At 42.6% G+C, this 17199-nt stretch overlaps 1 protein-coding gene across 7 annotated transcripts in view; it reads right to left on the minus strand.

Annotated features, from left to right (window-relative positions):
* Nucleotides 1-17199, minus strand: part of klhl32 (kelch like family member 32) — a 105640-nt gene that overhangs the window by 47426 nt on the left and 41015 nt on the right. For all 7 annotated transcript variants that reach the window (XM_008119270.2, XM_008119252.2, XM_008119236.2 and 4 more), the window contains one exon: nt 5245-5343. In XM_008119270.2, the coding sequence (XP_008117477.1) occupies nt 5245-5343 (99 nt within the window). The remainder of the gene's footprint in view (nt 1-5244; nt 5344-17199) is intronic.

Raw genomic sequence — 17199 nt, forward strand, 5'->3', positions numbered from 1 at the left:
TTCATTTCTTGTTGTTAACTGCCCTGAGAACATTAATAGAAAGCAATCTATAAATGATGCAAAATAGACATATAGAATCCTTTATTAGAAATTCTTGGCTCCAAAAATGTTTTGTATTTGAGATTTTTGCACATTTTGGAATACTTGCATTTGCATATACATATATAATGAGACAACTTGGAGATGGGACTCAAGCATAAATATGAAATTTATTCATGTTTCTTACATACCTCAGGCTGAAAATTTACATAATTAATAATTTTGTGCATGAAACCAAGTTTGTGTACCTTGAACCATCAGAAAGCAAAGATGTCACTATCACAGTCATTCATGTGGACAATTTTGGATTTGGAGGTATTTTGGATTTTGGACTTCTGGATATGGGATGTTCAAATTGTAACGATAATTTTTTTGATACCGCCACCCTGTGGACACTGCTGGGAATGCTTTTGTATGAAAGCCACTGCTTAATACCGTAAATAGCCATGAATGGCGAGATGATGGCTATATTCAGACGTCAACTAAATGAGCAACTTTATGCTTCATAGCCCGATCTCGTGAAGCTCTCGGCCTAATTTCAGAAGCATTTGCAAAAGTGATGCTTTCAGGCCTCTGTAAGGGCAATTTCTCCTCTCTCCAGCAGATTACCAGTTAAAAAAGAAAAAAGGCAAATAAATAAGTACTTGGCATGCCAACCAGCCTCATACATTGGTGGCGTGCGCCCCCTTGCCTCTGAGTTTAAGAGTTGCATGCACCATCTGGCCTTTGGTCCTTTTATAAATAACATCAATCCATGCAGATTTTGCGGCTGTAGTGATGCACTGCTAAGAATATCAACTCCCTGCAAGTTCCTGGAGATGTCAGAACTGGCTACAGATCCATAATCCTGTTCCTTCATGAAACTGGACACTCTGTAGATCCAAACTGCCAATCAGAGTTGGTTATAGGGAACATATAACTCCCCTGTTGCAATGGCTGAACTGGCTACTGGTTCATTACCAGATACAATTCAAAGTACTGGTTATGACATAGAAAGCCTTGTATGGCTTGGCTCCAGGCTGCACCTCCCTAGACTCACCTGCTTGAATCCAATGGGCCTGCTGGGAGAGTACCTCTACTATCAGAGGCACAAATGGTGAGGATGCATGAGTGGGCCTTCCAAGTGGCAGCTTCCAGCTATGAAATTCCCTCTTACACAATAGCTTGCTATCTTTCTGCTTTCCTTTTTCTGTCAAACAATTATTTATTTTGACAGGTCTTTGGCAACTATCTGGTTGCCTGGTTGGAGATTAGTCTTTTTTCAATAAGGAAGAGGGGGCTGTAATTTTATTCTTATTGTTCTGTTTTAAATGCATGGAAGCTGCTATAAATTAGTGCCATTTAATAGGATAGTTTATTCATTTTTACTGTCATTTGTTATAATTTTATTAGGCTGTTTAAATCTTTTGAATTCATTTAGGGTCTCATATTGAGAAAAAGATAGCATACAAATAAAATAAATAAATGTTAAACTGTGGATTTGCTTATGATTTAACCTTGTGGTATATGGTTTGGATGGTATAGTCCTTCTTCTAATACAGTAAAAGTTTGCTTTAGTCCTGTAGTTTGGAGTACATCTAATGCTTCATTTGTAGATTGCGTTGCTTGGTGTGCTTTGTTCTCCTCTAAGATAATAATCAGTATTCATGTTACAAAGTACCTATATGCTGAGTGCAGATCTGAAGGCAGGGTTCCCTGAGGCTTGCAAACAGTGAATTCCCCGTCCTGCAACCCAGTGGCAGAGAAGACATTACAAGCCTAACTATACAGACTTCAGATGCATCATAATATAACCCCCAGTGTTTCATCAGTGTTTCTAAGTGAAACCCGTGGGAAAGAAAACCACAACACTTTCCAGCACTCTTGTTATCTGCCAGTTACAACAAAAAAGATGAAAAGAGAACATCTTGCTGTAGTTAGTAGTTCTTCCTAAGGCACAACATCAGTGTACCCCAGAGTGGTTTTGTGAGATTTCTCTACAGCTGTTTCTGTATAAATTCCTGTCCTGATTCTAAGAGTTATATGGAAGGAAACCCTTAAAACCTTCCTAGAGTCTCACTAAAGATTGAAATGAAACCACCAGGAAACTAGAATTATATGAATTTATATATATATGAATAGTTTATGAAAATAAATGATAACCCAGCAAATAGTATCAGCAGGGTTAAAAGTGTATGTTAAAAACTGGACATGGAAAAGCCAAACACTCTAAAGAACCTAGGTGTCATTGTTACAATGGGTCTCATTCTGGCAGACACCTGCCTGTTTATTTCGGATAACTGGGTCACTTCACCAAACCAAACCATCAGGATTCTAAGCTTTGAAGAACATGAAACATCAAACAGTAGACAATGAAATGAGCTTGGAAAGAGACTAAAAGCCAGTCATTTCCAACTCATGGCGATCCTAAGGCAAGCCTATCGGGGGTTTTCTTGGCAAAGTTTGTTCAGAGGGGGTTTGCCAGTGTCAATGCCTGACACTGAGAGAGTGTTTCCATATCCATATAAATTATAAGAATTTCTCGCAGCTCCAGGGGTTCTTGGATGAAACTGACTATCTGGATCTGTCACAGTCTGGTTTCAGACCGGGTCATGGAATTGAGACTGCCACTGTCACCTTAGTGGATGATCTCTGCAGAGAGTGCAACAGGGGGAGTGTGTCCCTGTTGGTTCTTCTGGACCACTCAGCGGCCTTCGATACCGTAGGAGGCTGTCCAGGTTGTGAACCGGTGCCTGGCCGCTGTGACGGTCTGAATGAGGATGAAAAAATTGAAGTTGAATCCAGACAAGACAGAGGTCCTCTTGGTCAGTCGCAAGGCCAAACAGGGTATAGGGTTGCAGACTTTGCTGGATGGGTTCACACTCCCCTTGAAGGCGCAGGTTCACAGCTTGGGAGTCTTCCCGGACTCATCGCTGAGCCTGAAATCTCAGGTTGCAGCAGTGGCTAGGGGGGCTTTCACACAATTAAAACTTGTGTGCAGTACCTTGGGAAGTGAGACTTTGCCACAATGCTCCATGCTCTTGGAACATCCAGGATAGACTACTGCAACATGCTCTATGTGGGGTTGTCCTTTAAGACTGTTCGGAAGCTTCAAATAGTCCAACAAGAGGCAACCAAGTTAATAACTAGGGTGGCATACAGGAAGTACACAACTCCCATGTTACGTCAGCTCCACTGGCTGCCTGTTTGCTACCGGGCACAATTCAAAGTGATGGCTTTGGCCAATAAAGCCCTATACGGCACCAGCCCAGTTTACCTGTCTGAACATATCTCCCTTTACGAACCACCATGAAGACTAAGATCGTCTGTAGAAGCCCTGCTCTCAGTCCCGCCACCATCACAGGCGTGTTTGGCAGGAACAAGAGAGAGGACCTTCTCAGTGATTGCCCCTTGGCTATGGAACTCCCTCCCTGGTGATATTAGATCTCCCTCCTGTCCTTCAGAAAGATGGTAAAGACCTGGCTGTGGGACCAAGCTTTTGGTGCAGTGTAATGAGGCAATAATAGGAAACCTACTCTGCGGACCAGAGCCAGCATGGTGTCTTTAGTTGGTTTAAACAGCTGATTTTAAAGTAGATATAACTGATTTTAATGTTTGTGTATATTTATAGTTATTTTATGTCCCAGCATGGAATGCTTGCTACATATATATTGTGCTCTGCCCTGAGTCCCTTTGGGATGAGAAGGGCGGAATATAAATGTTTTAACTCAATCAATAAATAAGACATGGCTTGGGAATGGTCCACTTTGAGACACCTGAAATTTGGGGTAAAACTGTTTACCTTGGGGACATTAAATTGATTAATTGGCTTGGTTAATTTAACTCTGTCTGTAGCCTGCAGCACCACAGTCACTCAGTAAGTGACAGATTATCTTTACCATCATAAAGGAAGCTCCAATCAATTTTGGCATATTCATTTCTCCAAAAGGCCTCTAGGCATTTCTACTTGGACCAGAGAGGAGGCAAGGGAAATGCATGTTATACATTACTACTACTTCTATCTTTAGGGTATCTGAATTCTTCAAACAGCTGAGGAACAGGAAGAGAGGGGAAAAGATGTTGATATCTGAAAGAGCGCAAATCTAAATAAGTGCCAGGAAAGAGAATAAGAAAAGCTGTGAGAAAGCATGAGAGTGAAAAGGAGAAAAAGCAGAGAGGAAAGAAAAGACACTAGGACAAATAGATACTAAGGGGATAAGCAAACTGTACCTAGGAGAGTATGGAGGGACAGGACAGGGTACAGAGTAAAGGGCGTCTAACCTGGGTCAAGCTGGGAAGGTCTGCTAACATGGCATTATACCCAGTGCCAGCAAGTAAACTAGCAGCTACTTTCTCATAGAACGTGCATCTACACTGTCAAATCAAATCAATACCATTTAATGCCACTTTAACTAGCATGGCTCAATGCTATGGAATCCTGATATTTTTAGTTTGGAAAAGCACCAGAACACTTTGGCAGAAAAGGCTAAAGACATTTTAAAACTTAACCCATGACAGTTGAAGTTGTGTCAAACCGCATTAATAATACAATGTAGATCAGTGGTTCCCAACCTTTGGGATTCCAGGTGTTTTGGACTTCAATTCCCAGAAATCCCAGCCAGCTTACCAGCTGTTAGGAACTGTGGGAGTTAAAGTCCAAAACACCTGGAGGGCCAAAGGTTGGGAACCACTGGTGTAGATGCACCTGCAGTCCAACACTAGATTGATTGATAAGTGTTTTAATTGCTCAAGTTTTAGATTGTTGATTTTGTTGAGATGTATTTTAATGTTTGTAGGTCGCTTTCAGTCCCCTTTGGGATGGAGAAAAGCAGGATAGAAATGAAGTAAGTAAGTAAATAAATAAATAAATAAATAGGCACATAATTCCACAGCACTGAGCCATGGTATGAAACTGTATTGATTCTTCAGTGTTATGCACTATAAGTGAAGTTTTCAAAAATAGTCCCTCACACAGCATATTACAATAGTCAAAACCTGCTGTTTATTAGAACATGGTTAACTGAAGTTCAAAAAAGTCATATGTATTCCATAGATTGAAAGATAAAAAATACCAGAAAAAAGTCAAGATGAAACTATATGGTTATTCACATCTCGTCATAACTCATAGTGTTCATCCTAACAACAGATGATCCCATATGTAACCGAGGTTTAAATATGAAATTAAGAGTACTCAAATGAGGGAGTTATTAAGCCTCTTATCCTTACCTGGATAAGGTAGTGGGAACACAAACTAAGCATTTCCAGAAGCTGCAGATGGCTCCCTGCAGCAAGTACATCCTGGATTACTCCTGGCTCCAAAAGAACCTATGGTAGAAAATAATAATATAAAACAATAAAGTTGGTAAAGCATCAGCCCTTAAAAGTGTTATGAAAAGTACTGGTGTTTGTAGCTGTCAGTTTTTACAACACTCCAGATGAACAAATGTTACAAACACAAATGTGTAATGACTATTAAAAAGGAGAATTGACATAGCTGGTTCTCCTCAAAAAAGGAGGATGAAGCATACTGACAACCATCAAAACTGGTTATTCTGAATAGGCTAACTTATAACTGGTCAGACCATTGGTCCATCTAACTCAGAAAGATTTGCACTGAAATGTCCTACCACGTTTAACATTGGATGGGCATGGGATGCCTGAACTATAGTTCCCTACTCTGTTTCTTGCCATGAACAGAGGAATCCTCCATAATGAGGGAAGGAGAAACCAAGGCAAACCAACCACCATCACCTATGTTCTTCTGGGCATGTGGGAGGATACCTTTTTACTTCCTTTTCAATTCACTTGTCAAGTTTTCTTCTTACAGCACAAGGCTGCTGTGTCACTGGTTGCAATATGGTAAGGGCTTCTAATGATAAACTAAATGCTGAGGTCAGTACTTTTGGAAAAAGAGAATCTATCAGATGCCCCAGATACCAATAAGGCTCTTTGAATTGTGCTTAGGAACAGATCAGAAGCAAGTGAAGCAGATTCTAGGCCACAGTGCTCTGAATTAAACAATGGCTGGCATCCTGTTCATAAGTAACAATGTCCTAAATCTACCTCATGACCACTTAACTCACTTTTATGGTTGTAGCATGGGTCAGAATTTCTGTTCCAAACTTTGAAAGGACTTTCTAAAACCTACCTTATAAACTTCCAATCACCCCTACCTTCTAATGCAGCCATTTCCAGGTGGTTGGAACGAGATAGGATGCATCTAGCTAGTTTCTTTTAGCTAAAAACACTGCAAAGACATCTTCTGCAAGTATGTCGAAGGGACCCCTGAGAACTCCAGCCAGTGCCTGTTGTAATACATCAAACTAAAGCAGAATAGTTTGCACATTGCTGCTGATCTCCTTGCTCTCCAGCAGTCTTGTCCTGCTGCTAAATTTTAGCAGCAAGAAGAAAAACCCTATACTTTTCTTTAAATGCAAGCACAGGCAGCCTGACCTATGAAAATTTAAATACAGTAGAGTCTCACTTATCAAACATAAACAGGCTGGCAGAACATTGGATAAGCGAATATGTTGGATAATAAGAAAGGATTAAGGAAATGCCTATTAAACATCAAATTACATTATTTTACAAATTAAGCACCAAAACATCATGCTTTACAACAAATCAACAGAAAAAGCAGTTCAATACACAGTAACGTTATGTAGTAATACTGTATTTACGAATTTAGCACCAAAACATCATAATGTACTGAAAATGTTAATTACAAAAACATTGACTACTAAAAGGCAAACTGCGTTGGATAATACAGAATGTTGGATAAGTAAAGGTTGGATAAGTGAGATTCTACTGTATTCCAATTCATGAATACAGTCATTGCAACAACCAAATCCTACCTTTGAAGCTTCATAGCCGCCCCATCTCCCCAATGCACAACACAGTCTTTTCCAAGGGCTTGAAGAACTGGGGCAGTGCAGTGAGTTTTCCAGTCCTCTCCCAGTTGCAGGATGGACTGAGATAGACAGTTGTGACAGGATCTTGACAAGACTTCATAGGGATTTCTGCATCTGCCCACCTCAATATTTCCTGCAACTGGGTAAGGGCCGAATGAATCATTACTCACTGCTCTGCTCTCCAACATCTTGGAAATTGATACAGTAGAGTCTCACTAATCCAAGCCTCGCTTATCCAACCTTCTGGATTATCCAAGCCATTTTTGTAGTCCATGTTTTCAATATATCATGATATTTTGGTGCTAAATTCGTAAATACAGTAATTACAACATAACATTACTGCGTATTGAACTACTTTTTCTGTCAAATTTGTTGTATAACATGATGTTTTGGTGTTTAATTTGTAAAATCATAATCTAATTTGATGTTTACTAGGCTTTTCCTTAATCCCTCCTTATTATCCAAGATATTCGCTTATCCAAGCTTCTGCCGGCCCGTTTAGCTTGGATAAGTGAGACTCTACTGTATGTTGGGGAGAAGATATTATTCTGGAGAGTAACATGGAGAGACATCATAACTAAATTTTCACAGTTATACTTCCCAATGCAGAATCAAGCCAAGGTGAACAAAAAGGAAGATTTGTTTTAATATTAGCCATGCACTCTCTATTGCCCATTTTTACCACTGTTAAATGTATATAGCTTTTCAGTGGTTTGGAAACAGCCCTCAAATGGCTCCCCAGTAGTTTGTGAGAGTGGTCCAATGCATCCTGCTAATGCCATGAAGTTACTCATCCCTGCTTTAAAATAAATACCATTGACTGGGGCAGATACGCTAGCCAGCAAAGAAGCCAGGAAAGGCATTTATCTACCACTGGAATATCTAATGTTCGTCACTATGAAGCCAACAAGTGAACCAATAGTTTGGCTCAGTATAAGGCAGCTTCCTTACTACTCCCTGAAGCCAAACGTATTACTAGAAACACAGTGCAAGATCAGGATAACAAAAGTGGCTAACCAAATACAAGAAGAGCATTTTGAAAAAGTAATATACACAATGACAACTGAAATTCATAATTTAACATTTTAGCCAGAGAGTACTAAATATGTGCAATATGTGGGAACAATTTACAATAAAAGAGAAACCCTTCCTGAACAAATATTTCAAAAAGTTTGTTTCAGCAAATCCATAATCCCAGTTTAAATACCTAAACCTGCAACACCAACTGTTTTCACTAGAGGTCTCAAGACACCCATTTTATACAAAATGAAATGGTTCTCTTCCCCAGCGTTTGAATAAATAAGTGGAATAGGGAAAGGAGCAACAGCATATATTTCAGGTATGGTGACAGGTATAGTATTGGGTCAGATATCAAGAGTAAACATTTACCTATTTGATCAACTATTTCCCATGCAATACAAACCAGCATGGACTGCAAGATGCTTATAAATCCTACACAGAAGCATACCCTATAACATTTCGTAGATGAAAATTGGGTAATACTTCTGACCAATCAACATCAGGGCAAGAGCAAGGTAGAACATGCAAGACAGTAGAAGCTGCAGTAGTTTGCTTTTGCCTGAGTATACCTGATTCTGTCACTTTCTCTCCTCCCCTCTCACTGAGTTAATATTCAGTTGGAACTTCATTTGTAGCAATTGGAATAAGATGAGAACAATGGGAGAAATAAAAATTGGAGGCTCAATATCCCTGGGTGATTATTGCAGTTTGGAGCAGAAGTGTTCCAGACTGGCCAGGAGATAGCTACACACTCTGTCTCCAACCCACAGAAAGAAAGCAGAGGGGGACAGGAGATATGGAACTTTTTGGAGCATAAAAGCTGCCACATTAGGTGAAGAAGAAAAAATTGAAATGAAAAAATTAGTATTGGAATGGATTAATTTAACATCTAGAAAGACCTGGACCTTACTGAAAAGTCCAGATCTTTCCAGGTGTGGGCCTGTGGATGTTCTGCAATCCCGGGGGTCAATATTTATTGCCATCCTGGTTCTTCGGGCTCTAAAAGCCTGAAGGAGTAGGATGGCATCCCTCCCCTCCCTGCTCCATTTTCCCCCAAAACTGACCTGAGGGGTTTAGCTTCAGGCTCAGGCCCATTGGCAAAAGCTCTTGGTTGACCCAGAAGAGAATATAGCCACCACTCCAGAAAAAGTGCAGGGTTTGGGGTTGCTGTGGGGACTGAATCTTGGGAGGAACTGGGATTAAATATCCAGGTTCCTTCCAAGATTTGGCCCTTTCTGGAAGGGCCCAGAGATGGAGCGGAGGGAGGGAAGTCTGCTTCGTGTTAGACCAAGGGCCTCAAGCAACGAGGGCTCCTCCTTTTAGGCCTGAAAGACAGATCCACTTCTCATGGACCTTCATATCCAATAGAGATCTGAAGAATTCAAATGCTATTGTGGAATGCTTTGGAAATAGAATAGATTTTAAGAAGAAGTTGAGATGGCACATAGCTGGCAGGGATGTCTGGAGTCTTTCTGAGGAGTAGAAGAACTCTATTCAATGACTTCTCCTTTACTGATATTCATATCCCACTACATCTGATTTTTTTTAAAATCCACTCAGAAGTAATTATGAGAAAGTCTTAATTTCAGTTAAGTGGCAGTTACTACAAGGAAAATAGACTAGGATTGCTTTAAATTTATTTTTCCCCAGTTGAACCAACAATTCTTAGATCTCCAAGGCAGAAGTCAGCCACTCCAATTTTTAGAACCAGAATTTGTTATTTCAAAATCAATGAGTGTGAATAACAGTGTTCAAATTCTTTATGAACTCTCTTGCTACTTAACTGCTGTAGCTACATGGCTATCAAATGAATCGTAGCCCAACCACCCAATCCCCTTTTACTAGTTAGCAACTGTTAGATTGACAGGGTGTGTTTTCCAATTGCTCTGAAAGTGACTATCATCTCTACTTGAACAGTCTCTATTGTAAAAGTCACAATCCCCCTTACAACAAAGATAACTTGTAAGTGAAAATGCAAGTGAGAATATCAGTCAGCCACTTCCAGGATAATAGAGGAGCAAAACTCTATCAATTGCAGCAGCTGCTGACCAGTAAGTGTGGGCCCTTCCATTATAACCCAGATTAAACTGGCTAAAAGATATTTAGCTAAAATGCAGGAGGACTCGTGTTAAAGGCTGCAAAACACTTGTTTAAAAGTTGCCCTTTAAACTCGGTTCTTCCTGAGAAACATATGTTTCCATGCCTGTGTATCCCTGCAAGCATGGAAAAATGTGTTTTCCTTCCCTCCCTCCCATCTAGACTCCCTTCTGCCCCCCTTTCCCAATTTCCTTCTCAACTTATCGAAGGAAGCCTTCCATGCAGGCCTGCAGCCATTGCCTCTCTTCCTCCTCCCTGGAAGATCCAACAGAAGGCCTTGAAGGAGAAATCCTCCTCTTTTGGCTCTTCCAAAGGAGAGGGGGAAGGAAGCAGGGGATCTTCAGGCCTTGTGGAGTCTTCTCCCGGTAAGTGCAGAGGGAAATGGAGGGCAGGGAGGGGGAGGCTGGGAGTGCAGGTGCCCACGCCTGCTGGTCTCAGATCAGCAGGGATTAGTATCTGGACACTCCCCCTGCAGACTCCCAGGGTTTAGGCCAGCTGTTTGGCCTCCATCCCAAGGGGAACTGGGATATAAAATCCCAATTTCTCTTGTATTTGTTGCCTGCCTGGAAGGACCCTGGAAGGCTTTCACAGTACCTACTTATCCCATAAGTTAATGGTTACATAGGGATTGTGAATACGAAGCACTCACAAATTCATAACTCACTTTCGCATTCATAATTACCCAACGATTCTGGCCTTTATTACCATTATCACAATTGCCTAGGAGTAGATAGAAATTTAAAAACTGGATTCTTTCTGCCTAACTTGAATTAATTCTTTTTCAGACACTTTCTGTTACAAGTTGGATAAAATAATATTCACCCACCCACATGCCAATGAGACAAAAGAATCAGAGGCCTCAGACTTGATGTTCTGAACAATGCATTATTCTTATTATTTTATCTCAGTTGGGGCTGTGGTGATATAAAAGAGAGCTAAAGTATACTGACAGGAGGCAGCCAGTGCAAATTGTCCATTTCACAAAGAAAATGTCCTATTCATTGGTAATTTTGTATGGATGGACCAAAACTTAATGTGACTAAGACTTTTTATCAGAGCATTGTGTAGGAGGCACATGTACAAATCCAATTATTTGTTAATAGTGTTTCTGGATTACACCCACACAATACCTTGAAGTTCTCACCATTAACATTTCAGTGCTTTTGAGTAACCTCATGGGTGTCAAGGCTTCTCACCACTCTGACAGCTGCTCCTCACATTGGCATGACTACTGTCTCTCAGGGAAGTTATTCCAGCAAATGTAAAAACACCTTTCAGGCCCTTGTTTCACAATTCCAGCAAATATAAATGTGCCTTTTAGCTCTTGCTTCGCAATGTCACCTTTACAAGCAAAATGCACGTTAAAGGATGTATGCAATTTAATCATATCACAGTGTTCTCAGGTTGAACACAGCTGTGATACCTGAGTTTCCAAAGGCCAGAAGTCAACATGAACTGTCCTAAATAAACAAATGAAATGAAATAAACAATGAAATGGCTAATGGTTGTAATGGCTTAGTGTGGTGTTCATATAACCCAAATCCATGAAGTTAGCAGGACTGAGAGACAACTTTCCAATACATCACTGGAGTAAACTGGGCTTCTTATTGTGTGCCTTCAAATTATTTCTGACTTAATAGCAACCTTAAGATGAATAGAACAAATATAAGCATATTTGCATTTGTGCGTATACAATTTAGCGCATAACAGGAACTTAAAAAAAAAAACTTCCACTGAATTTTCCCCTCCACTAATTATTTATTAAATTATTTATTAAGCTGCTGTTTAATATTATACAGTTTAAAATAAAGAGTTTCAGAGAGTTCTAATGGCTCTCCGTTTGTGCTTCCTGTCAATCAGCTCTGCTTCCATTTGACAGCCCAATCAGCCCATCGTCAGTATCAGGGTTTTTTAAAGGGATATCACCTGGAGCAGTCTCCACAGGGGGAGGGAAGGAAACCATGTGTTTTCTGACATGCAGGGTATCACAAAGGGGAAGAGAGATCACGGACATGGACAACTATAATTAAGGAAAGGCAGACCTTTCCACACACCTAAAAGATCCCACCCCTGTGCCTACAATATGATAGCAGGATGACGATGGTTATGTGTTAGGGTAAAGTGAACCCTGCTTGCCTTTTAAATTTTGTTTTGAATTAAAGCTGCCACTAACCTAATAGGTTTTTGGAATTTTCCAAGGTATTTGAGGTAAACTGCTCCCACTCCTGCCAGCACTGCTTTCACTCCTGGCTCCCAAACAACTGTTTATAAAGAGTTTTTTTCTGTAGTAACTAGATGTTACTAATGATGGAACTATCACAAAAGCTTGATGATGGAATGATGCACTGTAGAAACTTTTTGACAGTTAAATAGAATAAGATGTATTTATTTTAAAACAGACAACTAACCACTCCTGAGAGGTACAAAAAAGCATTATTTGTTACGAAAGCACTTCAGCTTGAATCGGCTGCTTGTTCAGTTCTCTTCACTTTGTTATAGACAGATTTAAACAAACTGATCTAATTGTTATTAACAGAACCTTCGCTATATTTCAGAGAATAGAGACGAGTTTGACTAATCTATCTAGTTAGCCCCCTGGGCTCTTAACTAACACTACCTTAGAGTTCTTTCTGTTAACTAACCCGGCCTGGAGCATCAATCTCTTGTGCTAACTCTTACAAGAAATCAAACTGCTGTCTGACCTTTTCCTGTCAACTCACAGCACTCCACTCTCTCCCTGTGAACCCAGTTTTCTAAACCCTACACCTTCACGCACCAGCTCTCTCTCAGACCTCTCCACTTCCCACCCTCTCCTCTTCTTTTCCTCTCGGCCCCTCCCCACTCCTCTGGCCAATCCTAGGAGTCTCCTCACTCCTCCCCTTTTCCAACCTTCCTCACTCAAGATGGCTGCCTCCCTGGCATTCTCTCCCAACATGGAGGCCTGCCATACTGTTATCCAGGCTCCCTTTCCGGCCTACCAGGTAAGATTCACCATACAGGGTCGCACAAACATGTACAGATCTGCATCTTTCAACCAGAAATGGGATAACTTGGGACTTTTATCCCACGGCTTCCCTTCTTTATAGTGAATATCATGAGTTTTCAAGTGATATTGTCTAGCCACTCCCCATTTTGAAATGGGAACTCTCGTGATTAAGGCACTGTGGATGGGGCCTGGATTAATCAAAAGAAATGTCATACTGTCAGACCCCTGGCAGCTGGGCACCAAGAACCATACACGGAGGCCAATCTCTATCTAATATCTTTATTAAGGAAATATATAAAAGCAATAAAAACAAGTGAAGAATATAGTCCAGAAGCAGACCTTTCAAATGAGGTCAAATATAGTCCTAAAATGTATTGTCCAATAAATGATATTAGAGTTCAAAGTTCTTTATCCAATACCGAAACACACACTATTGCCAAGCAATAGTGTGGGGAAATGTCAGAGTCTTAGAAGTCCAATGAAGCTTGACAACAAGGCTGGAAATAGACTTGGTTCTTTGACAAGGTCCATGACTAGAAACAAGGCGAACAGTGGATCTTGGAACAAGGTCCGTGGATAACAGCAAAGCAAGGCAGTACTTGAATTCCTGATCCGGGAAGCAAGGAACTGGGGTTACGAAGTCCACACACGATCTCACTCCTGAAGCAGCTCTGTTGACTCCGCAAAGAATCTCCCTCGTCAAACACCTATATTGGGTCTCGTTTTCCCGCCAACAATCTCTTTCCCTAGAGAACGAGAAGCGAAACCCAACTCTGTCCAGATGCAAGACTCCTTAGAATTTACCAAGGAAAGCAGGCCTAATCAGCCTGTTGTTTGGCAGCGATCCGTAAACTCCTGCGATTTGCTTCTCTGACTCCTCTGTCTCTAGAGTAAGATTCCCTCCTGGGAAACGGAGGCGAGGAATGCCCAAGGTCTGTTTTACTGAATTCTTGAGGACAAACATCAACATCCGGCAGGTGAAAGGACTCCGGCTCTTGTTGAACCGGCGAAAACCCCATGTTTTCATCTTCATCTGCCATGATAGCACTAGGAACAGGACTACAAGGCCCATGAGGCATCACACTATCCCCTCTCCCAAGGCCCCCCTCATTCAGGGCCCGTCCCCGAGAGTCGCGGGGCCACGGCTTGGTAGGGTAGGCCTGATGGAAGCGGCGGACCAAATCAGGGGCGTGGACTGTGGAAGCGTCTTCCCAGGAGCGTTCTTCGGGGCCAAAACCCACCCAGTCAATGAGATACTGAAGGCGGCGGCGATGGAAGCGAGAATCCAAAATGTCCTGAACCTCGAATTCCTCCTCTCCGTCCACTAAAACAGGGGCGGCCGATTCGCGTCGGGGCGTACCCCATCCGCCGGAAGGAGCAGGGAACGGTGGAACACCGGATGAATGCGCATGGAGCGCGGAAGTTGGAGTTTGAAAGTCACGGGGTTAAGTTGCGCCACCACTGGGTAGGGACCAATGAAGCGGGCGTCTAACTTCCGGCAGGGACGGTGGGAGGGCAAAAAGCGAGTGGACAACAGAACCCGATCTCCTACCTTGATCTCGGGGCCAGGCTGGCGATGGCTGTCAGCGTGGCGTTTGTAGTCCTCCTTGGCTTGATCAAGTTGCTGGTGCAAGAGTTCTTGCACCGCTGTGAGTTCCTGTAGCCAATCTTCTGCCGCAGGGACTTCTGAGGTCTCCATGATGGGAGGAATGAAACGAGGATGAAAACCATAATTCGCAAAAAATTATGTTTCTTTAGTTGAATTCTGGACACCATTGTTGTAAGCAAACTCTGACAGAGGTAATAGGGAAGCCCAATTGTCCTGTTGGTAGTTTACATAACAGCGAAGGTATTGTTCCAAAGTGGCATTGGTGCGCTCAGTTTGCCCATCTGTCTGGGGATGGTGAGCTGAGGATAAACGAGAGTCTATGCCCAATAGTTTTTGTAGGGATTTCCAAAAACGAGAGGTGAATTGAGATCCACGGTCAGTGACCAAACTCTTGGGCAATCCATGTAGTCGGAATACATGCTGAAGAAATAAGTCTGCAGTCTCTTTGGCCGTGGGAAGGCCATTCCAGGGGATGAAATGGGCCAACTTGGTAAAAAGGTCTACCACTACTAGAATCGTGGTGAATCCAAGGGAGGGTGGTAGATCAGTGATAAATTCCGCAGAAATTATCTCCCATGGGCGAGAAGGAGTGGGAAGGGGATGTAGTAGCCCTGACGGCTTCTCCCTTCACGTCTTGGAACGCTGGCATACAGGGCAGGTGTTAACATAATTCTCCACATCTTTGCGAATCTTGGGCCACCAGAAGTCTCGCAGAATTAAGTGTATGGTTTTGAATAGCCCAAAATGTCCGGCAGGCTTGCTGTCATGGCACAAACGAAGTGCCTTTTCTCTGCCGGGGCCTGGAGGGATGTAAACATGATTCCTGTAGCATAATAGATCGTTCTTGAGTGAGAAAGTGAAACGTAGTCCTTGGCGAATCTGTTCTTGAGCCCAGGCATCTGTCTGTTGACTGGCCCTAATCTCTTGAGTGAAAGGGGATTCTGGGTTAGGAGGAGCTGGCTCAATTGAAGTGGATTTGGTGTTTCCCACTGTGAGCGTGGCAAAGTTCTCGGGTTGCAGCAATCGAGATTCTGAGGTGTCTCTGCGCCCTGCTGCATACTCTGGTTTCCGTGACAGGGCATCTGCTTGCTTGGTCTGAGCCGGAGTCACATAATGGATCCGGAAGTCAAAACGTTCAAAGAACAAAGCCCAGCGTTGTTGTCTTTGGTTTAGCTTTCGTGCGGTTCTTAGATGCCCCAAATTCCGATGGTCAGTATGAACTTGGGGAATTTGGCCCCTTCTAGCCAATGTCTCCAATTTTCAAAGGCTGCCTTTATGGCTAAGAGTTCCTTTTCCCAAATGGTATAGTTCCTCTCTGGAGCCGTTAGTTGTCGTGAGTAATAGGCACAAGGATGGAGATGTTCTCCCACTGGTTGCATCAGTACAGACCCTATTGCCACATCAGAGGCATCAGCCTGCACAACAAAAGGGGTTTTAGGATCAGGGTGCTGTAAAATTGGCTGGGTCGTGAATAATTGCTTTAGCTGGTGGAACCCTTTTTCGGCTTGTTCTGTCCAACGGAAAGGTTGTTTCCCTCGGATGCAGCTGGTGATTGGGTCAGACCAGCGAGTGAAGTCTGGGATGAATTTGCGGTAGTAGTTTGCAAACCCCAAGAAGCGCTGTACTTCCTTTTTGTTAGTTGGCGCCCGCCATTCCAATACGGCCGAAACCTTTGCCGGGTCCATGGATAGTCCTAGTGGTGAGACGCGGTATCCCAGGAAGTCTACCTCTTGCAAATCAAAGGCGCATTTCTCTAACTTGGCATATAGTCCATGATCCCGCAATCGTTGTAGCACCATTCTGACGTGCTGGTCGTGTTCCGTCTGTGATTTCGAGAACACCAAAAAGTTGTCCAAGTATATGATCAAGAACCGATCTAGATAGTCTTGGAAGATATCGTTGACAAAATGCTGGAACATTGCGGGAGCTCCAGATAATCCGAAATTCATGACTAGGGACTCATATAATCCGAATTTGGTCTGGAAGGCAGTTTTCCATTCGTCCCCTTCTCTTATGCGAACCAGATTGTAAGCCCCGCGAAGATCCAGTTTGGTATAAACCTTGGCCCCTCGGAGTTGGTCCAATAGGTCCGAGATTAGTGGCAATGGGTAGCGGTTCCGCTTCGTGATGTTGTTCAGTGCCCGATAGTCCACAACCAAGCGTAGGTCCCCTGACTTCTTTTTCACAAACATCACTGGGGAGGCGGCTGGGGATTGAGAGGGTCTGATGAACCCCTTGCGGAGGTTTGACTCTATAAACTCCCTGAGAGCTTCCTGCTCTGGTTCAGTCAGGGAGTAGAGGTGTCCTCGCGGAATTGGGGCCCCCTCCACCAGGTCAATGGCACAGTCATAGGGTCTATGTGGGGGTAGTTTCTCGGCTTCTTTTTCATTGAAGACATCCCAAAAGTCCGAATATTTCTTGGGCAAGGTGATGATGGGTTCTGCATCTGTGGCATGGCAGACCTTGGCTACTAGACAATGATTTTGGCAATACCTTGAGGCGAACTGCAGTTCTCTGTTGGACCAAGAGATGTTTGGGTCATGGAGTGTCAGCCACGG

This window comes from Anolis carolinensis, chromosome 1 (assembly GCF_035594765.1).
Source record: "Anolis carolinensis isolate JA03-04 chromosome 1, rAnoCar3.1.pri, whole genome shotgun sequence".
Taxonomy (NCBI): domain Eukaryota; kingdom Metazoa; phylum Chordata; class Lepidosauria; order Squamata; family Dactyloidae; genus Anolis; species Anolis carolinensis.